We start from the raw sequence: 26,629 nt of genomic DNA on the forward strand, positions 1-26,629 counted from the left end.
TGGTTAATCGAGCCAGTAAGTAATCATGATGTTTAAGTGGACCTTAATTAACAGTTTTCTTTATAGGGTCTCATCTCATTGGTATTAGGTGGCCTTGTTTTGAAAGTTTGGTTAATCATATGGAAAGCAGCATCTCATTGGGGTTCCAGTTCCATGAAGCCTATTGATTAAAGACTAGTAGGTATGCACTTTACCATGCTGTAAAAGAAAACAGAATGTCAAAGTTGATCTTCATGGTTTCAAAATTGATGCTAAAAATATTTAATTACATTGGCATTCTTAAAGATTACAAGGAAAATACATGCATGCATGCATACCAATACATACATACATTCTTCAGGGACAAAGTGCTTTTCCTCACCTCTTCTGGAGTCTCTTTTTAAGTTTTAGATGATAAGATGAGCTGAATGGAGCTTCTTTGCGTATTTTCAATCTCCAATTTCTCTACTTGTTTAATGCTGCATGTTGCCTTATCCAATTATGCAGAAAATCCGACAAGGATTTTACACAGCTGGTGAGAATCTCTTTTGTGGATTCCTCCCTGTAGGTTGAACACAAAGCAAGCTAGAAAGGAAAAGTGAAAATTAAATCAAATGTAAGCACAAGGTGTTTAGCATGTGATCATATTAATTTGGATTATGTACAAATGATCATATGTTTAAGTTAATCTGTATGTACAAAACCATCATTGCTGCTAACCAAGTTGTTAAATGAGTATAGCGGCACGTGTTGGTGTTGCTATGATGATCCTCATTAGTAAAGCAAAGCTAAAGCATAAACATCCTAATGATATGATATTAAAGTGATCTGTAGTAGGCTAATCATCACCACATCTTTGATTAGAGGGGTATTGCCTCCATCATCTCCATGTCGGTTAAATTATGAGTTAAGCCTTGGTAGTTGGTAGGTATTATGCCATTCTCTCCGTGTTCAATTTGCTTAATTATTGCTTATCAATATTTTGCCTCATAAGCTAATGTAGACATGTGTTAGACTGGTCGGCCAAGACAGTTTGTCGGCTCTCTTACACCCGAATTCAATCCCCTTCTCCGTAATGACCTCACTTTTGGGTTTTCATTTGTGCCCAATTTTGGAAATTATGTCCAGCCCAGTGACCTCACTGTTGGGTTTTCCTTTGAGCCCAATTTGGGTGACGAAAATGTCCGAGGCAACTAGGCCCGTAGTTTGCCCAATTGTTTACGCAAATAATGATTTGCCACCAAGCACCCTTGATTTGAACGCAAACGAAGGATCTCGAATCCGGAATATGCCTTTTGCGTCTGGATTTCTGGCGCCCACCAACCACCGGAAGGTTAGGTATCTACCTACACGCAAAACTCGCCATCCAATATCCACTGCCCTCTAGACCACCATAACATACTATGCACCGCCTCTTCCACAAATCTCGTCCGTCCAATTCCCAAAATACCCTCGAATCCAATGGGGCAACAACTAACATACCGCTCCAAGGCGGAGAGTCCAAACCCTGAAAAAGACGTTCTTACCCTTTTCAACCCCTCGTTTAAACACGCACACACTGTCGGGAGTCAAACACAATTGAGTCGATTCACGCTTCGCTCGCAGTCACACCTAATAAAACACAGAGATCTCGGAGACACTGTCTGTGTGTGTTAGGTTTAACAATGACTCCTTCACTGGTTGCTAATGGTGGTGTCGCCGCCGGCGAGGCAGTTGCTGCGCCAGTCACCGGCCGAGTCGCCGCAGTCTACAGCGAAGTTCAGTCGAGTCGCATTGACCATGCGCTTCCTTTGCCTTCCGTGCTCACAAAGCCCTTCAAGGTCGTCGACGGACCCGCTAGCTCCGCCGCCGGCAATCCAGGTCAGTTTCTTCTTTTCATATTCTACTCCGATCCGGGAGTTTTAGTTGGTCAACCGATAGTAGCGTTTGATCTTGGAGAATTTCGACTTCGTAAGATTAGAAGATTTTGAAGTTTCACCTTAGATTTAATCCGTTAGATTTAGTTGTATTGGTGAAGTTATTCTCGTTCTGTTTTTGTTTTTCTAGATATTAAAAGCAGAATATTTGACGTGCAAAATAATATTTTCTTTCGGACTTTCACTTTCCTGCTGTTTCTTGGCGATCAAACAGAGGATTCTGTGTGTCTAGTTTTTTTTCTCTTCCCGTATTTGACAGTTCGTTTTGTGTTTTTTTTTTTTTTTTTTTTTCAGATGAGATTGCAAAGCTGTTTCCGAATGTTTTCGGTCAGCCATCTGCACTGTTGGTGCCAAGCGACTCCGATTCTGCTCTACCCCAGCAGAAGTTGAAGATCGGTGTCGTTTTATCTGGAGGCCAAGCACCTGGAGGGCACAATGTGATTTCTGGAATTTTTGGTGAGTGTCTTAATGATCAATTCGATCCTTTTTGTTAACTTTCTATTGTTTTTGAATTTTGGTTGAGTTCTATCTGTGTTTTGGTGTTAGATTACTTGCAAGACCGTGCCAAAGGGAGCACATTGTATGGATTCAGGGGCGGGCCTGCTGGGATCATGAAAAACAAATTCATCGAACTTAACTCCGAGTATATTTATCCCTACAGAAATCAGGTGAGAATTTTGAGGTGAATCTCTTAGTTTTGTGAAGGTTTTACCTCAAGTTACTTGTTGCAAGGAGCAATTAGTATGTAACACTGTAATTGTATATGTACATGCACATAAATCTATCATGAGGATATGTGCGTCTGTATTTAGATTGTAAGCATTGCAAGTGTTGCACATGTACTTAGCTATATATGTGCAGATGCATTTTATCAAGAAAATAATGACGTAATACTCATATTTTCTTCTTACCAGGGTGGTTTTGATATGATTTGTAGTGGAAGGGACAAGATTGAAACTCCAGAGCAGGTGACTTTGTTTTCTTTGTGAGGAAATTCATGCTAAGTATATTTGTGTAACCATTGACAACTAACAATTTTTCATGGATATGAATTTTAGTTTAAACAAGCAGAAGAAACAGCTGTGAAGCTGGATTTGGATGGCCTTGTTGTTATTGGCGGAGATGACTCCAACACAAATGCCTGCCTCCTTGCTGAAAACTTCAGGTATGTTGTGATGAATTTCTTTGGAGTGATTTTACTGGTCAGAGGAAACTTGCATTCTTCTCTGCTTGTGGCAGCTTTTTCTATCATTTGCTTGAAATTAAACCTAATGACGTGGGAATTTTCTTCTATGAAAAGAGTAGCTTACCTTTTCTTTTGATATACTTGTTTTTCTGGTTTGGTAATTTTCTCTTTTTATCTGTTAAACCAGGGGGAAGAACTTGAAAACTCGAGTGATAGGTTGCCCAAAAACCATTGATGGTGACTTGAAATGTAAAGAGGTCCCTACAAGTTTTGGGTTTGACACTGCTTGCAAGGTGACTAAAACCTTTAAAACTTTTTCTTGCTGGCCATAACTACTAATATAAACTCAAATTTTACACCTCCATTTTCTATTTTTGTTCATTTCCATCTTTCCTATCACAAACATGAAAGCACCTTTAATTTATTTGCAATGACATTGCATGTATTCAACGTATAATTTTGTGTTTCGCTGGTTAATTTATATGCCTATACTTGGTGTTTATTATATTATTTGTGTAATGATCAGGTTTAAATTCTTCTTGACCAACAGGAACGCCCTGAGCATTTAGATACCTTATGTGATAAATTTAGCTACCATTCACGCTGGTTCAGCATAATATTAATAGACTGTTAAAACGTTATGCAGATATATGCAGAAATGATTGGCAATGTCATGATAGATGCCCGGTCAACTGGAAAATATTATCATTGTAAGTATATCTACATCTAGTTGATAAAAATTATACATATTTATGTTTGGTACGTTAAGGTGAGATACCCATCTTATGGCTGTTATTTCAAATACACTGTCTTTAGCTGTTATTTCAAATACACTGTCTTATAGCTGGCATGCAGTTTAAGGGCAACATTTCCTCACCTCTCTCTCTGGCTTGGATATTTTCAAGTTCATGTGCTCAGTATAAATATTTAACTGAGTGTGTATGTATGCAGTTGTACGGCTTATGGGGCGTGCAGCCTCACACATTACATTGGAGTGTGCTCTGCAAACCCATCCAAACATTACAATTATTGGAGAAGAGGTATTGCTTTCAAAGAGCCTCCAATTATTCTTTGTACATGTTGTATTATTGCTGATCATCCTCAATTGTTAAGGTTATATAAAAGAACCACATAGTGCAAATATCCAAAGAAGAGGAATGTTTTGAAATACCTAATATTGCAGTGAAAAATATCCATTTGCTGTATATACCTAACTAATATTTTCCTACAGGTTGCTGCAAAGAAGCAGACTCTGAAAAATGTCACCGACTACATTGTGAATATAATCTTGAAGCGTGCTGACCTTGGTTATAACTATGGTGTCATACTTATTCCTGAAGGTCTCATTGATTTCATTCCTGAGGTAGTATTCTTGATCTTTAATGTATTAACTTCTTCATCCTCCTCTCTTCATCTTTCTTTGTATGTTTACTTAGAAATCAAATGTTCGACTGTTTCACACATACATGCACGCTCAAATAACTGTGTTGACTAACATATAATGTTTGTAATCTTTCCACTTTCAGGTGCAGAACCTTATTGCTGAATTGAATGAAATTCTGGCCCATGACGTCGTAGATGAAGGTGGGCTGTGGAAAAATAAACTTACAAGTCAGTCTCTACAGCTTTTTGATTTCCTACCTGAAGCAATCCAAGAGCAATTGATGCTTGAAAGAGATCCACATGGAAATGTTCAGGTACATTTACGATTTTTCTATTTGGCTTTCACCTGTCTGGGGATTTTCTGGGCATAATCATGTTTTGTATCTTTGTTTCTACCACTAGGTTGCCAAAATAGAAACAGAGAAGATGCTTATTCAAATGGTTGAGACTGACTTGGAGAAGAGAAGGCAGGAAGGTTCATATAATGGCCAATTCAAAGGACAGTCTCACTTTTTCGGGTAATTGTCTTTTGAACCTAGTGACATAATGCTTTGGCTTGATGTGGATTTGTTGATTGCATGTGTGCGCATCCCATGTTTAGGGTCTGGGCTTGAGGATAACAGATGCACTCACTGTGTGGATTGATCATTTTATTTTGGATACGGATTCAGGGTTTCTGTATGAGACATATTGCTTAAGGTTTTCATCCCTGGTTAGTTCACCTGTTTCGTAATTTATGCAGGTATGAAGGAAGATGTGGTTTACCAACCAACTTTGATTCTACCTACTGCTATGCATTGGGTTATGGTGCTGGAGCACTCCTTCACAGTGGAAAAACTGGGGTGATATCATCGGTTTGTGCCTCTATCCTATTTCTTGTTTTTTCAGTCTGCCAAACCGTTTTTCTTCTATTAGTTGCTGTTGGTTCCAGATTTTTATTGTCCTAATTGTATTATTTATGACTGAGTCTTTTTATGTGTGTAATATTTCGTGAGGTGTCTCCAGGTTGGGAATTTGGCTGCTCCTGTGGAGGAATGGACCGTTGGTGGGACTGCATTGACTTCATTAATGGACGTGGAGAGGAGACATGGTATAATAACCTTTGGCTATTGTTATTATGCAGTTGTAGGTTCTTTGTCCTGGTCCTAGGCATACCAGCATACTATTCACCTTTCCAAAAATAATTATGACAATTTTCTTTGGCACTATAAATGACCTTTCTGGTCTTTTACAAAATTTCATTAGAATAGTAGTTTAGGTTTTTTGTTTTTGTCTGATGTACTTGGCTGTAACTTGGCGTTCAAGTTTCTTCAAAATTACTGGGAGATTTTCTGAATGTTGAATTTGTTTTCCAGGTAAGTTCAAGCCTGTGATCAAGAAGGCAATGGTGGAACTTGAAGGTAAAGATTTTTCTTCGAGAGTATTTCTGTTCCTGCTAGTAGTACGCGTAGTGATTTAGCATATCAGGTGACAATGATCACTCTCAAATCTTGAATCAACAAACAACTTAACATGAACTATTCATAATGAATTTTCAGGTGCACCCTTCAAGAAATTTGCATCCCTGAGGAATGATTGGGCTATCAACAATCGTTACATCAGTCCTGGTTTGTGATTTCACCAACATTCTATGAACTTCACGATTCTTTTCTTTTTCTTTTTTTGGTGTTGTTAACCATGTGTCTATTGTAATTTCGATTTTAGCCCTCGCTACATTCATCTGTAACTCAACTGAATTTTTTTCATTGCAGGTCCCATTCAATTTCACGGGCCAGCATCGAATGCTCTTAGTCACACGCTACTCTTGGAACTTGGAGTTCAAGCCTAGGCGTTTTATTAGGCCTTGGTGCAACGTCGTTGACGTTTTGCCTTGTTTTGCTTTTGAGTAGAATAGTGGCACTTGCTTAAATTAAAAGATTGATGAACAAGAAAGTTCCACATCAATACGTGGAACTTGGGTGTGTCAGCCCAGCCCCATTTTTTCTTTTACTGTATCTCTTCGCTCTTTCCCTTGCATTTTTTAGATCGACTGTGAGTTTATGAACGACATGAGTCTAGACCCAATACAACTTTTGAGATTGCAGAAAAAATAAGCAAGATATAAAATAAAAACTTGTGTAATGGTAGCATTATACTATCGATTATATTTCGATCTCTTATCTTATTTATGAATATTGATGTTACTTCTCTATTTTTTTCTTCCTATATTTTGTATCTAATTTTTCTGGTCACCGATCCCCACCACATTATTTTACAAAAATAGTAGGGTTATGAGTAACCGAGGCCGGTGATGGTGCCAAATCATCTTAGGAAACGTAGGCTAAAATATAGATTGGTCACCTTTTGACGTCATCTCGTTTATTTATTTCTTTTATTTCCTAGGTTGACTCTCTCTATGATTTATACAAGCCGAAGACCGTCTAATAGGGGCATGGATGTACTTGTGTGAAGAGACCAGAAAACAGAGATGACACATGTGTTGCCGGGTGGGTTTGGGTGAGGGGTTCAATGAGGGATTTAATTCTGCTATTTAATTATTAAAAAATTTAAGTCTTATCTCAGAGGGTTTATAATGAGAGGGTTCAATCCAACAGTCTAATAATAATAACTCTAAACTGGATCAGGTGGGTTTAGGTGAGGGGGTTCAATGAGGGATTTAATCCTGCTATTTAATTATTAAAAAAGTTTAAGTCTTATCTCGGAGGGTTTATAATGAGAGGGTTCAATACAACAGTCTAATAATAATAACTCTGAACCGGATCAAACGGCTCATTATAACCTCTCATTTTAGCCTATCTGATGAGATTGAACCCTTCCCACAACCCTTCATTATAGCATTTCCCGGTAGACCTCTTCTGGGTTTAGGTGCTAAACCAAGTATAATTGTGAGTTTTACAGAAAGGTTTTGGATGCGATACGAAAAAGAAACCTTTGGACAAGACATATGATACGATCGCTTTGGCTCACATTATTGAGGCACATGACATTTCGTTCACCGTAGATGATGACTCATTCTCGATCGACTCATTGGAAATGTTTTATGCGTGGAGAGTTGGGACCATGTAATGATATAATAATGTTTAGGTGGCACTTGGAAAAACAACGAGGGCGTAATCACAGCACATTCATGTGCGACTTTAGTTTTTTTTATCATTTTGTTCCTTCAACAGAATATAGGGATGAGCTGCTTTAATCTGTGTACAATTTGATACCATATATAGACTTTAAAAATGTATGAAAAATAAGAATAAGGAATGAGTTATTATAGAATAGTATGATAGTATGATTACGTGATATATTTTGTATATGTATCATGATATAAATGAATATTTATCGATATTATTCTTTAAAAAAAAGAAAAATAAACTGTATCACCCATCCATATTATAACCCGTATTCAATCAGTATCACATACTATCATGATATCTTATTATATAATTCAATGTTAGTGCAAATATCATTTCGCCTTCAATTCAAAGCCCAAGTGAAGTGCAATTTTAAATTTTACACGAAAATAGTAAAATAGTAGCTAACCATCACGTCAGAAGAGCGAAAAGATTAAGCAAAAAGAAAAAAGAAAACCCCAAAAAGGGAGAAACGCATGTGTGAACGGAGATAGGTTGCTATTTTTTATCAATCACACCTGTGGAATAGTAAAACAATGTTACTCTCATAAGCATGGTGACAAAGTTGGGACTGGTGTGCAATAAAAACCAATAGAGTGTAAAAATCGAGGATAGCGAAGCCCAAGACCTAGTGCTATGAGCCACTGAACCCTCTTGGGTACTACTATCCCTGGCTGAGTCCTGAGCGACTGGTTCCTGGATGTGGGTTGCTCGAGGTTTCCTAGATAAAGCATTGGGCTGTGGATGCAATAAAGCCTTCCTTCCTTTCCCTTGTTGAAGTGGGTGGGGGGCCACCATCTTCATCTTCTAATAACAGTTCATGCTCAACATCAAAATAGAATCAAAATAAACAAAAGAAGAAAATTAAGAGAGAGAGAGAGAGAGAGAGAGCTTTTGTCTTGTGCACTTGTTTTATGTTTGTTGTGAAGAGCCCCAAGGAAGGATGGCAATATATGGGAAATACAGAGAATAATAGTTCACCTAATATCTCTAAAGTTGTAAACCCATCAAAAGCAAAAAATTAAGCAATATGGACCCTTTGATAGTCCTTATATCATGTGTTCTTGTCCTTATACCGATTACAGGCCTTCAACTTTTTTGTGATTCATGACAGCCTGGGTCCTTTTGTTTTCTTCTTTTTGGTTTTTCAATTGAGAGATAATGCTATTAGCCCTCTTCACTCGTATGTAACTCATATGCTCCACATGATTAAACTAATTATGATCTTATCTCAATGAATTACTAATAAGAGCGGTTCTATGATGAGTCTTTAAACGGGTAATGTGAAAATCATATCGTGAATTGTGCTTACATCAGTCGTGCGTTACTACTATAGTGTAAGGACACGACACGACACGTAGAGTTGATATATATGAACAAAGGTCTGTTTCGGAGGGAGGGGCCCGTTACATCGATGGAGAAGGTTGTTTTTTTGCTTTTCACATGGCTCATCATTTTGCCTACAAACAAACGCCATTAACAGAAGGGAAAAAAGGAAGATCCTTTTCAGCCATTCCCAATAGCTATGCTTTTGGTTCCTAGGTCCACAGCCACCACCATTACTAGCATACAACAACTTACCCATCATCTTCCTTCTGTTCTCTCATTTTGTGATTGATATGAGATCACATAACATATCCACCCAAAATATTGTTGTCATTTTGTACACCTAAACCTAATGCATAGGTTTCGATATTGCCACGACCACTCCAACCGTGTGATCTTATTTTATTCCTGTTACTTTCTGCCCATCACATGGTCAATATTGATAGTTGTTGGGAAGATTAAATTGATAAAAGTTTCTTCATTCATTTACAGCCCGCAGCCAGCTAGTGAAAGCAAGTCAACTGCTAATAAAACGATAAATAGATGAAAAATATAGTTCATACTCAACAAAAACATTCTATAATCCACACTTATGCATTACAAAAGTATGATAGATTCACGAAGAATTTGCAGCGTATGAGTTGTTAAGATTAGTTATCGATGCGACTAAGATTTTCTATTCGTATTCCCTCTTCTCTTTCAAATTTGTATAATATAAAGAATTCGAAGTAGTCATAAAACGAATATGATATAATCAATTTGAGTTAGGGAGAGTTTGATTAGTTTCATATATGTATGATACCTAATTAGTCGAAAGTGAGTAAAATGATTGCGTTTGATGTTTTTGGATCAACAGGGATAAATAATAATAACGGGACTGAATGTCAACGCTCAGAATGACACTCTATAATGAGGAGGAGGTGCCATGAATCTGGGTAGGCAACTTGGTTTGAATTTGGAAACCCCACATCCACATACGACATCAACCTCACTTCATATATTGTCCACACTATTTGATGTTGGGGTTTAATCCACTTTTCCATGTTGTATATATGTTGTCAGCATATTCTCATTAATTAACTAATTAACTAATTAATAATAGGCTTATCATCAACCAAAATACACATCAGCTAAGCGATGCTCAATGATCAATTTGGATGGGAAAAATAATGTTGGATGGTGAATATTCCTTCTTTTTTTAAAAAAAAATTTATGCGGGTGAATATTCCTATACATAATTAATAGGTAGGGTAAATTTGCAAACATGTCTTTCATTTTACAAATCAAGCCCAAAAAAGGTTGTACACATTTGAGACTCTCGATGTTAGAATAAAATCAAGATATACAATTAAATGAAAATATTTTTGCTAATTACTTTAACTTAAGGTGTATCTTTATTACTATTCTTAATACTTGATACGTGTCTATAAAGATAATCAAAACTCTCCATTTAAATTAGAAAGACATTGAAGTCGTTGCAGGCGAAATAAGAATATCCTATTGCTTTAGAAACTTGAATTGGATCACATATGCTTCAAATTTGGTTAATCTACCACATAAATACTAAATTAGGAGATATCATAACGTAAGAGTAGGATTTCGTACCATAATATATGATCATAATTCAAAAATCCAAAATTGCAATCTGATATTAAATTACAGTAATTAATTGTATTGTTGTTTATGCGCCTACGAAATGATCAATGGTTATTTTAGGTCAATGTGAATTTCACCAATTAATATTTAGCTCGTATTTGCGTGTACGCGTTAAGGCAGTATTTGGTTAAACTCCGATTTAAACGAAATTTGGTATGACTTAGGAATGAATCAATCACAACAAACACTTTAAATTCACCAAACTTATTATTCTCCTTTTCCAGGGTAAAACCACATCCATGACAATTTCTAATTCGCATTTGTTTTCACCTTTGCTACTTGTGTGCATAAAATTGGACCCAATACTAAATAGCAACCCAAGCTCCCTTCTCTCTCTGCTTTATTAATGCCTTGAAAACTCGTTCTCCTTTCTTTATTGTTTGTAGGGTCCCAAGCACTGAACTCTGAGCAGCTCACTCAGGAACCAAAAGAAACTTCCCACCTCCCAAGTATCTCACCCACGCTCTTCATCCTCCACACATCTCCCCCTCCCTCTCTCACTGCCAAAATCTCAATCTCAATGGAAGAAAGCCCCAAATTCAAACCACAAACCTTCTCGCAGAGCAGCAGTCGAAGAAGACGAACCATCACCGACTCTAACTCGCCCGAGTTCGAGTTCTGGATGGTCCGGAATCCCTCCTGCCCTCAACCCAATCTCCTCTCCGCTGACGAACTCTTTGTTGATGGCGTGCTCCTCCCTCTCCACCTCCTCCCCAACCAACCCGACCCACCTGACCCAAATCCACAACCTATCTCAGAACAGCCTGTTCCAGACTCAGAAACCGTCTCAGAACCAGCTGTTCCGGACCCAGAACCGGAACCCAGCCCAGGACCCGAGCTGTCAACCGCTCCAGTACTAACCGCATCGAAGCGTTGGAGGGACATTTTTAAGAAGGGCGAGAAGAAAACCGTCAAAGGTGAGGAGAATGATAAAGAGAAAGACAAGAAGAAAGAGCGAAAGGGTGGAACCGGAGCGAGCTCGGCCGAGTTGAACATCAATATATGGCCTTTTTCACGCAGTAGATCCGCCGGAAACGCGTATACCCGACCCAAACCACCATTCGGATCCCCCGCAACCCGGAAGGTGAACAGCGCGCCGTGTTCAAGGAGCAACTCGACGGGCGAGTCAAAGTCGAGAAAATGGCCTCCTGCAAGTCCGGGTCGGCCCGGAGTCCATTTGGGTCGCAGCAGCCCGGTTTGGCAGGTACGGCGCGGGAGCTCGGTGGCGGTAAAGAGCAGCTTGGAACCACATGTTCGGAATGCTGAAAAGGGTACCAAAAAGGAAGTGCCCGAGAGTCGCCGGAGTAAAAATACCACCGTTGTCGCCGGCGCGGGTGGTGCGAAAGGCAGGGTCTTGAATTTGAATGTTCCGATGTGCATTGGGTACAGAAGCCATTTGAGTTGTAGAAGCGACGAGAATAGTGCTGTAGGTGTGGCCGGCGGTGGAGGCAGTGGCAGCAGAAACCGCGGTGGTGGCGGTGGTCACGGTGGAGATAGTGGCGTCGGTGGTAATCTTTTTAATCTGCGCAGCCTTTTCACTAAGAAGGTGTATTAAGTAATATTAATCGTCTTTCGACTTTTAACTTATTTTTGTATAATTTCCGAGGGTCCATGGTTGATTGATTTTGTATAATCTTCTTCTTCTCTTTTCTCTGTGGCGAATAGAACCGGAAAAAAATATTTATAATATGAAAAGGGTATCTTTTCTACATGTAATTAGATTGAAAAGACAAATGGGTTGGTTTGGTTGTATAATTTTATTTATCTTATATTTTAGTTTGTTGATTTACTTCTGGACTGGAGCCCTACGTATTATCAACTTTCTGGACTGGAGCCCTACCTATTACCAGCAGCCATATGCCTTGTTGACTTGAGAAGCTTCACTGCATATGCAAAATTATGCAAATGCAATGCCAGCCATCAGGAAAGTGATGATGGCCTTTTGCCTTGCCTTTATCACAAAAAGAAAGGCAAAAAGAGGAAAACAAAGCGGTGTGGCTTTTAAAGATTTCACAAAATTGGTTGCTTGTTTGTTGGTATAGTACCATCTCCTCCAAATCCTCCTATCTACAAGTTTAAGTTGTAGGTTGCTATAATGCCGATAATTGTCCATGATGAAAGAAGTGGTCCTTCTTCCCAAACTGATTACTTTATTCACTCAAAGTTGCAGAGAGAGAGAGAGAGAGAGAGAGAGAGAGAACAGGCGCCATATTTTCTGGATACTGTTTTCTAAGTACGCACAACACAAAATGGCTGAGTGTTTGTTTTTTATAAGATTAGGCTTGGTTTGGTGATATTTTCACCCGCACCTCTTGAAAACACGATTGTGCACCAGAATATCCCGAACTCACTTATATTTGTTGGTGGTACACTGGTACTGACTGCAAATAAATACCTACATATTTGGATCTCGTTTGGTGACTCGGGTTAAATTGGATTCAGGTTAAACTGGATTGTAGATAAATCAAAGCTAGTTTTTATGAGTCATACTGCTCTAAATGAGACTTGTAAGACATAATATGTTGAACTGTTGCTGATCCACCCGCGCCACCAAACCAGACTTTAAATAAATTCAAATGTAAATTATTAATAATAATAAAAAGTACTATTACACATTGACGTAAAAGAAGGGGCCTAAACGTTGGACCAGATTAAGATTGGGCCACATAACTGAGATGGGCTACTGTGGCATAAAAACCCAGCTTTCTGGCGCAGCGATACTTACCAGCAGGCAATATAATAGAAACCACCATATAAAGTAAATTTAGGTTTTAGTCATAAATTTTTTTTTACTTTTAAAAAAACCAAATTTTTTATAAAAAAAAAACAGAAAAATCCTTCAATTTTCAAAACAAAGATACAAATACAAATTTTTTTTTAAAAATTCCAAAAATAATAAAGAAAATTTTATCTATTTTAACTTCTTTTAAAAATATTTCTCTCTCCTTAGTCTTTTTCAAAATGTACTTATAAAGTATCGCCGGTGTGTGTTTCGTGACTGGCTGGCTGGCAACATTTGAGTTGGGTAGGTGTGTGGGCATTCCGCGCCACATTTACTCATGAAAACAAACACACAGCGATCAAAACTACGGCACCAATTACTCACAAAGCTTTCGCTGATACTTAGAGACAGGAGACACTATGACCATTTTGCGACTGGTGGTTAGAACAGCTCGGAATCGGAATTGGCGGTCAATCTCCACTCCTTCCCAAACCCTAAACCCTCTTCCTCGTGCTCGCTCACGTGATATTCCAAACCCTCTCCTTCTCTATCACCGTATAGCTCTCTCCTCTCCTTTAGACTCATAATTTTCTGTTTAATTTTGCTGAATTTCAAGATTTTGAGATTCTACCATTTTGATTGTGGATGCTGGTGCTTCTGTTCATTTAGTTCTAGTTTGAATTGGATAAGTTTAATTTCTTCGGTGCCTATGCATCTCGCTAGAAATTGATGCTTATAATTGACAAATGCAGGGGCTTTTGAGCATCAATTTCATTCCAGTGCATCTGAAACGCAGGTGCCCAACCCGAATGGTTCTGGACGAAATCTTATGTTTCCAGCTGTGTTGGCTGGTTTGCTTGGAGTTGGAGGGATAGAGGTGGCTTATGCAGATGCGGCGGAGGAGGTACATTTGCATCAATTTTCTGTAGAATCATCATTCTTCGACCAATTTTACTATTCTTACTCTTTAACTTGTGCTGGATATTTCCAAGCCCTCTTCACCAGCTGAGTCTCCGGCAACTGAAAGTCATGTGGACCTGGATGAAATTTCCAAGAAACAACGACAGAAAATTGAAGATTTGCTCAGAAGTAAAGGAATTCGACGTGGTTCTTATCCCCAGTTTACTGTTGCTGTGAAGGGACAAAAGGTTATTGCACTTAATTGAAATGCCACAGTTTTACATGTCTAGAAGTTTAATACATGCTTAGACACGAACATGCACACATGCTAAGGTCTTATCATTAATTATGCAGTGTCCTCTTCAGAAAACTACTTGGTAAATATGATTTTGTTCTGTTGACAAGACGGTTTGTGATGGGTCTATAAGTCGGGACAGATCATTAATAGAAGGAAAGAAATTCTTAGCAATATAATATCCTTGGTTGTCGTTACTCCTCACGGTTTCTGAAGTTGATCTCTTAAACGTTGAGGCACGCCTGATAATCACATATTTTGAATACTCAATTTATAAAGGGTTCATCTACTTGTAGGATTTATTAGTTATTATATGTGGTTTTGTTCTCATAAAAGAATCCATGTATAGAACTCGTTCAAATCAGTGTTGATACGAGCTTCCAATGGGTATAGGTTTCCATCAAGTTCCAAATTCCTCCAGCATGTGAAGCTTCAAAACTGATTGCAAATATGGCTTCTCATCTTGGACTCAAGGTAGAAGAACATGGGGGTGGTTCAGATATATTGTTACGTGCTTGGCACAGGTATTCTTAGACCATTGATTCTTGGTTCTATTATTGTATTCTGAACTCTGACTATCAGATTCAGCTTAATCGTTATGTTGCATTTGTTTGAGCCATTTAGCGTCATTTGTAGTTGCGTGAACCATAATGTGCTAAATATTCTGTTTCTTGTGAACTATGTACGTGGAGTTGCTTGGCAACTAATGCTAACTCGCCCAGAAAAAAAGAAGGAAACTGGAAGTGATGTAGGGGAATTAAAAGATCTGAACAAACATGATGGAGATCTGCGCATCCTTGTTTTCCGCTCAGTAATTACCCCCTCAGATAAAGCTGTGAGTCTCTATTTTACGCAGTTTTTAAAAATCTTTCATTTTGTCTTGTTCTACTTTGTGCTGCTCCAATAGCACAACGGTAAAGAAGGGGTGGGCAATGGGATTTTCATATCAGTCAGCATAAAATATTGCAGGACATTGAATTTATGAAGGAGGGGAGCTTGAGTCCCGAAGAGCTTGATGCTTTGGTGGCTGCTTTACAATTAGCTGGGGCAAAGTTAGGGCAAAACAGTACTTTGGAAAGAAGACCGAGAGAAGATATCACACAAGTGCCATCTTCAGAGCTATTAATAGCCAGTCTTAAGTCAATGGGAGTGAGAATTTATGGAATTAATGAACCCATGTGAGTTCCTCTAGCAAAGAGATTTCATGGGACAATATTGCTGGATATGATAAGCAAAAACGGTAAGTAAAGCAATCAATGCTTGAACTGAAATGCGATTTACTTTTGTGACAATGCTTTTTCGGGGTGTTAGGATACATTCTTGAACTGAGGCCGTGTCCTTGGAAAGCAGTCAATTCACCACTGAGTTGTACCTAATATTAAATATGAGAAACAAAATTGTTTCTTGTATGAAAACATAATTGCCTTTGCTATCTCTTTGAAGAGTCACAGTAACATTGATGTTCTGGCTGAGTTTAATCATTTGTGTTAATATTAAATTACTCTGATACTTAAGAAAGTGAGCACGTGTGATTGGTTTGTGGTTAGATTGTATACGTATAAGTGCATTTATGTATATGCATGAGTGCATTCATTTCTTACCTATATTCAACTGCTGCTTCTCATTGTGTAGGGATATAGAAGACACTATTGGCTCGGCGTAGTCCTAAAACAATGATATTGTCCGTGGGACTCATTGTAAATTTTAGTCAAATAGACCTCGAGCTGTACTGTTTGAAGGTCCACCAGGTGCACCTATCAAACCTGAATAACTTGCTATATTTGGCATTGACATACTGATATCGATAATTTTAGGGAGCTGATTTCCCCACTCCCTTTTCCTTCACTTACACTCCTTTTTATTTTTTAATACTTTTTAATTAATTTTGTTCTTTTTTGTTCTCTTTTGTTCTCTCTCTTTCCTATTCTACCCTTACCCGACATTAATTTCTTTTTACTTCACTTTTATTTTATATATATATATATATATACCTTCAATTTTCAAAATCAAAATAAAAAAGAGAAAATAAAAATAAAAAATAAAAAATAAAAAACCCAACCCCTCCTGTGTTGTGCCCAACCAGTACCCTCCCCTTGGCACCGTCCCCACCCAACCCCAGCCACCACCTCCTCTCTTCCTCCATTTTTCTTTCTTTCTTTTTCCATACCCACCAATCTCTCTGTCACTCTCCTTGAGATTTGGGTTTGTTTTTCAATTTTTTTTATTGATTTTGATTAGTTAACACAGTGGGGGTTTGGATGGGGAGATTGATCTTGGGTGGGTTTGGGGTGATGGGGTGAGGGATTGGATGGGGGTGGCTTTGATGGTGGTTGGAAGGATGTTGTGGTTGAACGGGGGTGGGGGCTGCGGTGAAACTGATGTTGGTTGTGTAGAGGAAGTTGGGTGGCTCAAGAATGGTTGGGACTTGGGTATGATTTGGTTTGGTGGGTTGGTTTTTGAAATGATTCTTTTGATTACTTGGTATGGTTTTATGATTTTATTTCTTGGAAGTTGATTTTCTTAGTTTGATTTGATCTGTTGGGTGAAGAAACAGAAGAAGGCAGGGAGTTGGGATTTGTTGGCCTTGCCAGAATCCAGACAAAGTGAGACAAAAGGAGTTTCAGGGGCCAAAGTGAGACTCAAATACACTTCCCCATATAAAAAGAAAAGCCAAAAAAATATTGAAAAATGAGGGCAAGTGAAAATAAAGTAAAAAGAAAGAAGAAATGATATAAAAGGAAAGTAAAAAGAAATTAATGTAGGGTAAGGGTAGAATAGGAAAGAGAAAGAACAAAAAATAACAAAATTGATTAAATGATATTAAAAAACAAAAGGGAGTGTAAGTGGAGAAAAAGGGAGTGGGAAAATCAGCTCCCTAATTTTATGCACCCTTGATTCTTGTTTGTCATTCTGTCAAGAGAATGTACTGATTCATTAAAGTAGAGAAGTATCAAGTCAAAAACTTGTGAATTTGGTCCTTGTTGAAGACAAAGTTATCGTTGGTTGGAATCTTTTTCTACACAGGAGCATAATATTCATCATAGCGCTAATGGAAAACTAATGTGCTAGGGCAATAAATTAATTACTTCAGATGAAACACTTTAGAAAAGAAGCCAACCATGGAACTGGCTTTCTCTCTTCCTAAATTGTGTCCATTTTACTAATTCGAAATGATACATTTGCCATGAGTTTTTTTTTTTGTCAAAACTTGGGTGTGCTGAACCTTTTTTTGGGGTGCCAATAGAATTACCAAAACAAATAGACTTGGGGTTTCAAATGCCTGCTTTTGGAACTTATGAAAATTATATGAAAATTATGCAAATGCATTAGTTTTGATATTTGGCACACTTATTCAGAATGCGTGTTCAATTTTAGGTACAGGAAAGACATCTTCTGCTCGTGTCATTGCTAATCAAGCGGTGAGCTTCTAGGCACTACCATTTTTCGGTATATTAATTTATTTATTTGTCTATCTATTGGCGTGCTAAGTGACCTGTTTTTGCAGGGCGTCCCATTGCTATATGTGCCTCTTGAGGTTATCTTGTCCAAGTACTATGGTGAGCGTGAACGACTATTAGGAAGAGTCTGTTCACTTGCAAATCAACTCCCTGATGGTGCTATCATTTTTCTGCATGAGGTAATTGAAGCAATTAATGCCTAGCTGTGATTTTAGAGATATTCATCCTAGTGTTGTGATATGTCTTTGAGACTGATAATATGTTGTCGTTGTATGGTTTGACTGTAGTTCTATATTTTGTGGTTTGTTTTGAGATAACTTTGTTTCCTGATATATTGACTCTATTTCAGGTTGATTCTTTTGCTATTTCGCGTGATAGTGACATGCATGAAGCCACACGGAGAGTCTTATCAGTTTTACTGCGACAGGTGAAATTGGATTCTCATTGCTTTACAGTAATTTTGAAAACAAACCTTTAGCAAAGCTTCAATATTCCCCTTTAAGAATTACAGAACAGGCTTATTTCTAGATAGAGCATGGCCTGGAACAGGGGTTTGCTTGATCCAGACAGTGACTCCAACTTCCAAGTGATTTGAGGCAAACTTTAAAATAAAAATAAATAAAAAAGTAATTTGAGTAAAAAACTCATACTGTTAAGAAACTTTAGCGAAAGTGATGCCCTTATTAAACATACTCTTCCCATGCAGATTGATGGATTTGAACAAGATAAGAAAGTGGTTGTAATTTTTGCAACAAATCGAAAGCAAGACCTCCATCCAGCCATGATTAGGTATATTTTCTTCCATAGAGGATGATAGTAGTACAGTACCCTAAGTTGCCGCAATTGTTTGCCCACTTTTTATCAATAATGTGCAGCCGGTTTGATTCAATCATTATGTTCAACCTCCCTGATCAGCGAAATCGTAAGGAAATAGCAGCTCAGTATGCAAAGCACCTGACTGAATCTGAATTGGATGAATTGGCAACAGCAACAGAGGGGTAAGTTTTACGTAGGCCCTGACATACAAAAATTTCTTACCTTATTTCCCCTCTTTGATCACCATGTGCATGGAAATGCCAGTCTAACCTCCTAACAGAACAATAAACGAAAAGCTTCTTTTAATCCTAGTAGAAAGATCTGACTTTTGCTTCACTGTTTCAATCGTCCCTTGCCGTGCCATTTTTCAGAATGTCTGGAAGGGATATTAGAGATGTGTGTCAACAAGCTGAGCGGTCGTGGGCATCAAAGGTAAAGAATTATCTTCATCCAAGTTTTTACAAACATCTTATCTTCATTCATGGTTTTGAATTTGATAGATAATCGGAGGACAAATATCCAAAGATGGAGGAGAGCAAGGCAGCAGTCTTCTTCCGCCTCTGCAGCAGTCTTCTTCTGCCTCTGCATCATTACTTAGACAGTGCTCTGAATCGACTCAAGGGTCTACTCACTTCCGCACAACCACAGTGGTGGCGGTGGTCACGGTGGAGATAGTGGCGCCGGTTGTAATCTTTTTAATCTGCACCGCCTTTTCACTATGAAGGTGTATTAAGTAATATTAATCGTCTTTCAACTTTTAACTTATTTTTGTATCATTTCCGAGGGTCCATGGTTGATTGATTCTGTATAATCTTCTTCTTTTCTTCTCTCTGTGGCGAATAGAACCGGAAAAAATATTTATAATATGAAAAGGGTATCTTTTCTACATGTAATTAGATTGAAAAGTAGGTTTCTTAGCAGAAGCAAATGGGTTGGTTTGGTTGTGTAATTTTATTTATCTGATGTTTTAGTTTGTTGATTTACTTCTGGACTGCAGCCCTACGTAATCAGGTCTATTAGTGTGAACTTTCTGGACTTCCCTCTATTCTTTATTTCTTGTCCCAAGAAAAGGAAGAATAAAAGTTTGGTAACACCAGCAGCCATATTCAGCATATGCCTTGTTGACTTAAGAAGCTTGACTGCATATGCAAAGTACATGCAAGTGCAATGCAAGCAATCAGGAAAGTGATGGCCTTTTCCCTTGCCTTCATCACAAAATGAAAGGGCAAATGAGGAAAACAAAGTGGTGTGGCTTTTAAAGATTTCACAAACTTGGTTGCTTGTTTGTTGGTATAGTAACTATCTCCTCCAAATCCTCCTATCTACAAGTTTAAGTTGTAGGTTGCTATAATGCTGATAATTGTCCATGATGAAAAAAAGTGGTCCTCCTTCCCAAATTGATGACTTATTATTAGAACTCGAGCCAACCTATTATTCACTCAAAGTTGCAGAGAGAGATATCTTTGGGTCTCGTTTGGTGACTCGGGTTGAACTGGATCCAGGTTAAACTGGATTGTGGATTAATCAAAGCTAGTTTTTATGAGTGACACTGCTCTAAATGAGACTTGTATCACATGATATGTTGAACTGTTGTCGGTCTACCGCACCACCAAACGAGACTTTAAATAAATTCAAATGTGAATTTTTAATAATGAGAAAAAGTACTATTACACATTGGCGTAAAATAAGGGGCCTAAACGTTGGACCAGATTAAGATTGGGCCACATAATTGAGATGGGCCACGGTGGCATTTATACAAACAGCTCATAAACTAAAAACCCAGATTTCTGGCGCTGCGATAGAATAGAATAATATCGGCGGTGTGTGTTTGGTGACTGGCTGGCTGGCTATATTTGAGTTGGGTAGGTGTGTGGGCATTCCGCGCCACATTTACTCAGGAAAACGAACACACAGCGATCAAAACTTCTCGGCACCAATTACTCACAAAGCTTACGCTGATACTTAGAGACAGAAGACACTATGACCAGTTTGCGACTGGTGGTTAGAACAGCTCGGAATCGGAATTGGCGGTCAATCCCCACTCCTTCCCAAACCCTAAACCCTCGTCCTCGTGTTCGCTCACGTGACCTTCTAAACCCTCGCCTTCTCTATCACCGTATAGCTCTCTCCTCTCCTTTAGACTCATAATTTTCTGTTTAATTTTACTTAATTTAAAGATTTTGAGATTCTACCATTTTGATTGTGGATGCTGGTGCTTCTGTTCATTTAGTTCTAGTTTGAATTGGATAAGTTTAATTTCTTCGGTGCCTGTGCATCTCGCTAGACATTGATGCTTATAATTGACAAATGCAGGGGCTTTTGAGCATCAATTTCATTCCAGTGCATCTGCAATTCAGGTGCCCAACCCGAATGGTTCTGGACGTAATCTTATGTTTCCAGCTGCGTTGGCTGGTTTGCTTGGAGTTGGAGGGATAGAGGTGGCTTATGCAGATGCGGCGGAGGAGGTACATGTGCATCTATTTTCTGTAGGATCATCATTCTTCGACCAATTTTACTATTCTTACTCTTTAACTTGTGCTGGATATTTCCAAGCCCTCTTCGCCAGCTGAGTCTCCTGCAACTGAAAGTCATGTGGACCTGGAGGAAATTGCCAAGAAACAACGACAGAAAATTGAAGACTTGCTCAAAAGTAAAGGAATTCGACGTGGTTCTTATCCCCAGTTTACTGTTGCTGTGAAGGGACAAAAGGTTATTGCACTTAATTGAAATGCCATAGTTTTACATGTCTAGAAGTTTAATACATGCTTAGACACGAACATGCACACATGCTAAGGTCTTATCATTAATTATGCAGTGTCCTCTTCAGAAAACTACTTGGTAAATATGATTTTGTTCTGTTGACAAGACGGTTGTGATGGGTCTTTATAAGTCGGGACAGACATCATTAATAGAAGGAAAGAAAGTCTTAGCAATATAACATTCTTGGTTGTCGTTACCCTTCATGGTTTTTGAAGTTGATATCTTAAGCGTTGAGGCATGCCTGATAATCACATATTTTGAATACTCAATTTATAAAGGGTTCATCTACTTGTAGGATTTATTAGTTATTATATGTGGTTTTGTTCTCATAAAAGAATCCATGTATAGAACTCGTTCAAATCAGTGTTGATACGAGCTTCCAATGGGTATAGGTTTCCATCAAGTTCCAAATTCCTCCAGCATGTGAAGCTTCACAACTGATTGCAAATATTGCTTCTCATCTTGGACTAAAGGTAGAAGAACATGGAGGTGGTTCAGATATGTCGTTACGTGCTTGGGACAGGTATTCTTAGACCATTGATTCTTGGTTCTATTATTGTATTCTGAACTCTAACTATCAGATTTAGCTTAAACGTTATGTTGCAATTGTTTGAGCCATTTAGTGTTAGTTGTAGTTGCATGAACCATAATGTGCCAAATATTCTGTTTCTTGTGAACTATGTAAGTGGAGTTGCTTGGCAACTAATGCTAACTCGCCCAGAAAAAAAGAAGGAAACTGGAAGTGATGTAGGGGAATTAAAAGATGTGAATAAACATGAAGGAGATCTGCGCATCCTTGTATTCCGCTCAGTAATTACTCCCTCAGATAAAGCTGTAAGTCTCTATTTTATGCAGTTTTTGAAAATATTGCATTTTGTCTTGTTCTATTTTGTGGTGCTCCAATAGCACAAAGGTGAAGAAGGGGTGGGCTATGAAATTTTCATATCAGTCAGCATAAAATATTGCAGGACATTGAATTTATGAAGGAGGGGAGCTTGAGTCCCCAAGAGCTTGATGCTTTGGTGGCTGCTTTACAATTAGCTGGGACAAAGTTAGGGCAAAACAGTGCTTTGGAAAGAAGACCAAGAGAAGATACCACACAAGTGCCATCTTCAGAGAAATTAATAGCCAGTCTTGAGTCTATGGGAGTGAGAATTTATGGAATTAATGAACCCCATGTGAGTTCCTCTAGCAAAGAGATTTCGTGGGACAATATTGCTGGATATGATCAGCAAAAACGGTAAGTAAAGCTGTCAATGCTTGAACTGAAATGCGATTTAATTTTGTTGCAATTCTTTTTTGGGGTGTTAGGGTCCATACTTGAACTGAGGCCGTGTCCTTGGAAAGCAGTCAATTCACCACTGAGCTGTACCTAATATTAATTATGAAAATGGAATTGTTTCTTGTATGAAAACATAATTGCCTTTGCTATCTCTTTGAAGAGTCACAGTAACATTGATGTTCTAGCTGAGTTTAATCATTTGTGTTAATATTAAATTACTCTGATACTTACGAACGAGAGCATGTGTGGTTGGTTTGTGGTTAGATTGTTTACGTATAAGTGCATTTATGTATATGCATGAGAGTGCATTCATTTCTTTCCAATATTCAACTGCTGCTGCTCATTGTGTAGGGATATAGAAGACACTATACTGTTGGCTCTGCTTAGTCCTAAAACATATGATGATATTGCCCGTGGGACTCGTTGTAAATTTGAATCAAATAGACCTCGAGCTGTACTGTTTGAAGGTCCACCAGGTGCACCTATCAAACCTGAATAACTTGCTATATTTGGCATTGACATACTGATATCGATCATTTTATGTATCCCTGATTCTTGTTTGTCATTCTGTCAAGAGAATGTAATGATTCATTAGAGTACAAAAACATCAAGTCAAAAATTTGTGAATTTTGGTCCTTGTTGAATTTTTTTTATCATTGGTTGGAAACTTTTTCTACACAAGAGCATAATATTCATCATAGCGCTAATGGAAAACTAATGTGCTAGGGCAATACTTTAATTACCTCAGATGATGGGGAGCGCAAATTCCCAAAACAAAACACTTTAGAAAAGAAGCCAACCATGGAACTGGCTTTCTTTCCTCCTAAATCGTGGTCCATTTTACTAATTCGAAATTATACATTTGCCATGAGTTTTTTTTGTCAAAACTTGGGTGTGTTGAACCTTTTTTTGGGGTGCCAATAGAATTACCAAAACAAATAGACTTGGGTTTTCACATGCCTGCTTTTGGAACTTATGAGAATTATGCAAATGCATTAGTTTTGATATTTGGCACACTTATTAAGAATGTGTGTTCAATTTTAGGTACAGGAAAGACATCTTCTGCTCGTGTCATTGCTAATCAAGCGGTGAGCTTCTAGGCACTACCATTTTTCGGTATATTAATTTATTTATTTGTCTATCTATTGGCATGCTAAGTGACCTGTTTTTGCAGGGCGTCCCATTGCTATATGTGCCTCTTGAGGTTATCTTGTCCAAATACTATGGTGAGAGTGAACGACTATTAGGAAGAGTCTTTTCACTTGCAAATCAACTCCCTGATGGTGCTATCATTTTTCTGGATGAGGTAATCGAAGCAATTAATGCCTAGTGGCGGTCTTAGAGATATTCATCCAAGTGTTGTGATATTTCTTTGAGACTGCTAATATGTTGTTGTATGGTTTGACTGCAGTTCTATATTCTGTGGTTTGTTTTGGGATAACTTTGTTTCCTGATATATTGACTCTATTTCAGGTTGATTCTTTTGCTATTTCGCGTGATAGTGACATGCACGAAGCCACACGGAGAGTCTTATCAGTTTTACTGCGACAGGTGAAATTGGATTCTCATTGCTTTACAGTAATGTTGAAAACAAACCTTTAGCAAAGCTTCAATATTCCCCTTTAAGAATTACAGAAAAGGCTTATTTCTAGATAGAGCATGCCCTGGAACAGGGGTTTGCTTGATCCAGACAGTGACTCCAACTTCCAAGTGATTTGTGGCAAACTTTTTTTTTTAAAATAAGTAATTTGAGTAAAAAGCTCATACTGTTAAGAAACTATAGTGAAAGTGATGCCCTTATTAAACATACTCTTCCCATGCAGATTGATGGATTTGAACAAGATAAGAAAGTGGTTGTAATTGCTGCAACAAATAGAAAGCAAGACCTCGATCCGGCCATGATTAGGTATATTTTCTTGCTTAGAGGATGATAGTAGTACAGTACCCTAAGTTGCCGCAATTGTTTGCCCACTTTTTTATCAATAATGTGCAGCCGGTTTGATTCAATCATTACGTTCGACCTCCCTGATCAGCGAAATCGTAAGGAAATAGCAGCTCAGTATGCAAAGCACCTGACTGAATCTGAATTGGATGAATTGGCAACAGCAACAGAGGGGTAAGTTTTACATAGGCCCTGACATACAAAAATTTCTTACCTTATTTCCCCTTTTTGATCACCATGTGCATGGACATACCATTCTAACCTCCTAAGAGAACAATACACGGAAAGCTTCTTTTAATCCTAGTAGAAAGATCTGACTTTTGCTTCACTGTTTCAATCGTCCCTTGCCGTGCCATTTTTCAGAATGTCTGGAAGGGATATTAGAGATGTGTGTCAACAAGCTGAGCGGTCGTGGGCATCAAAGGTAAAGAATTATCTTCATCCAAGTTTTACAAACAGCTTATCTTCATTCATGGTTTTGAATTTGATAGATAATCCGTGGACAAATATCCAAAGATGGAGGAGGGCAAGGCAGCATTCTTCTTCCGCCTCTGCAGCAATACTTAGACAGTGCTCTGAATCGACTCAAGGGTCTACTCACTTCCGCACAAGGAAAACCCCAAAGTTCTTCTGAGACTGGCACGAAGAAGCCCAAGCTTTTAGTTGATTAAAAGTTCCTACATCCCATGCCCTTTTTGGTAGTTCCTTATTTATATGATGTCTAATTATCAGAGGTTTTCTTAAACAGCAGCAGTAGATATGGTCAAAATCCAAAATTTTATATAATTAAAGTAGAAGTGATCAAGTAAGTACAAGCATGAATGTGCCCCTTGAAATGTAATACAGGCAGGCACAAGCATATGAAGCACTGCCTCCATTTTAGAGGCTTGGATCTGGAGCTAAAATGAAATAAACAAACCACCCCCATTATTAGCGGTGAAATTACTAAAATAGCAAATTGCATTGAACAAGGCTCAACACCAAAGCTCCTTCCCTGCATTCAACAACAACAAACTTTGATCACTCTCAAATTCCACTACTTCAATCAATGCAAACATAATACCCGCCATACCTTTGGGAGATTGATGACGACGGCGACGGCGACGGTGACTCATCTGCGTCTTCAACTCGCTTCCTTTTACGCCTCGGACTCTGCTGCGAAACCAACGACGCCACCTGCAACTGAGTCTGCAACAGCATCTGAGTCAACTCGGCCTCCAGCTCAACCCGCTGCTTCTCCGCTTTCAACCGCAAAGCCTCCCTTGCCTTGGCCATCTCCAGCTCTGTTTGCTCCATTCTCAGAAGCGAATCGGACACCACTCGGAAGCTCGCCGCGAGTCCTGACAACTGCGTCGACTCGCCATCCGAGTCGGAGGAGCTCTCCGAGTCAGAGCTGAACTGCACGACAGAATCTTCACCATCGCGATCGGCTACGTTTGGGCGTGCGCCGGATAAGAGCCCGGCATCAAAGGCGTAATTCTGACGGCCCTCGTTGTTGCGTGCGTTCCGGTTCGGCGGTCTGGTTCGACCGGTCTGAAATGCCATTATTATCACTATCGGGCCCTCGTTTCGTTTGTGCGATGATCTTCTTCAACTACGGAAAAGCGCTTGGTTGACGTTTTATTGGTTTTACGTAAATAAGCAAATTTACAATTATATTATACACTTTACTCCACGGTAACTAATGTCACACCAAGTTAAACAGTTAAAAGTCAAAACTAGGAGAGCTCAGTAAACAGTCGGTGAGACCGCCCTCATCCTATCACATCTCACGTTTGGAAAATCTTGAACACGCGCTTCTGAAGAGCGTTGAATAAGTTATAAGTGACGGACGCACACATTAGCTGATCAGTCAAGTCAAGAATCAAGATCGCTCTCTCTTG

General features: G+C 38.7%; 4 protein-coding genes and 1 pseudogene across 6 annotated transcripts; 4 read left to right on the plus strand and 1 right to left on the minus strand.

Annotated features, from left to right (window-relative positions):
• Positions 1,336-6,585, plus strand: LOC18779670 (pyrophosphate--fructose 6-phosphate 1-phosphotransferase subunit beta). Its single transcript, XM_007211818.2, has 16 exons — positions 1,336-1,839; positions 2,190-2,351; positions 2,442-2,563; positions 2,810-2,863; positions 2,954-3,060; positions 3,269-3,374; positions 3,728-3,791; positions 4,033-4,121; positions 4,313-4,444; positions 4,608-4,778; positions 4,867-4,982; positions 5,207-5,318; positions 5,470-5,554; positions 5,820-5,864; positions 6,003-6,071; positions 6,216-6,585. The coding sequence occupies exons 1-16, from the start codon at positions 1,644-1,646 to the stop codon at positions 6,290-6,292; spliced, it is 1,707 nt and encodes a 568-aa protein (XP_007211880.1). The 5' UTR covers positions 1,336-1,643; the 3' UTR covers positions 6,293-6,585.
• On the plus strand, positions 10,812-12,368 carry LOC18778662 (translation initiation factor IF-2). The gene has a single exon (XM_020563264.1). It carries the CDS (start codon positions 11,092-11,094, stop codon positions 12,124-12,126), a length of 1,035 nt encoding a protein of 344 aa, XP_020418853.1. The 5' UTR covers positions 10,812-11,091; the 3' UTR covers positions 12,127-12,368.
• On the plus strand, positions 13,588-19,742 carry LOC18779331 (annotated as a pseudogene).
• Positions 20,573-25,564, plus strand: LOC18781243 (ATP-dependent zinc metalloprotease FtsH). Of its 3 annotated transcripts, none has more exons than XM_007211320.2 (14): positions 20,573-20,878; positions 21,076-21,227; positions 21,316-21,471; positions 21,915-22,045; positions 22,209-22,356; positions 22,491-22,762; positions 23,156-23,280; positions 23,849-23,892; positions 23,979-24,110; positions 24,278-24,355; positions 24,628-24,710; positions 24,798-24,920; positions 25,110-25,170; positions 25,238-25,564. In XM_007211320.2, exons 1-14 carry the CDS (start codon positions 20,743-20,745, stop codon positions 25,415-25,417), a joined length of 1,821 nt encoding a protein of 606 aa, XP_007211382.1. In that variant the 5' UTR covers positions 20,573-20,742; the 3' UTR covers positions 25,418-25,564. The 3 variants fall into 3 exon arrangements, 2 of the variants coding, with proteins under 2 accessions (XP_007211382.1, XP_020417768.1); XM_020562179.1 differs by having other exon boundaries at positions 23,855-23,892; XR_002271236.1 differs by lacking the exon at positions 25,238-25,564 and having other exon boundaries at positions 24,838-24,920.
• On the minus strand, positions 25,507-26,622 carry LOC18778185 (uncharacterized protein At4g22160). Its single transcript, XM_007212093.2, has 2 exons — positions 25,819-26,622; positions 25,507-25,740 (listed from the first exon to the last, which is right to left on the minus strand). Exons 1-2 carry the CDS (start codon positions 26,289-26,291, stop codon positions 25,692-25,694), a joined length of 522 nt encoding a protein of 173 aa, XP_007212155.1. The 5' UTR covers positions 26,292-26,622; the 3' UTR covers positions 25,507-25,691.

This window comes from Prunus persica, chromosome G4 (genome assembly GCF_000346465.2).
Source record: "Prunus persica cultivar Lovell chromosome G4, Prunus_persica_NCBIv2, whole genome shotgun sequence".
NCBI classification, from domain to species: Eukaryota; Viridiplantae; Streptophyta; class Magnoliopsida; order Rosales; family Rosaceae; genus Prunus; species Prunus persica.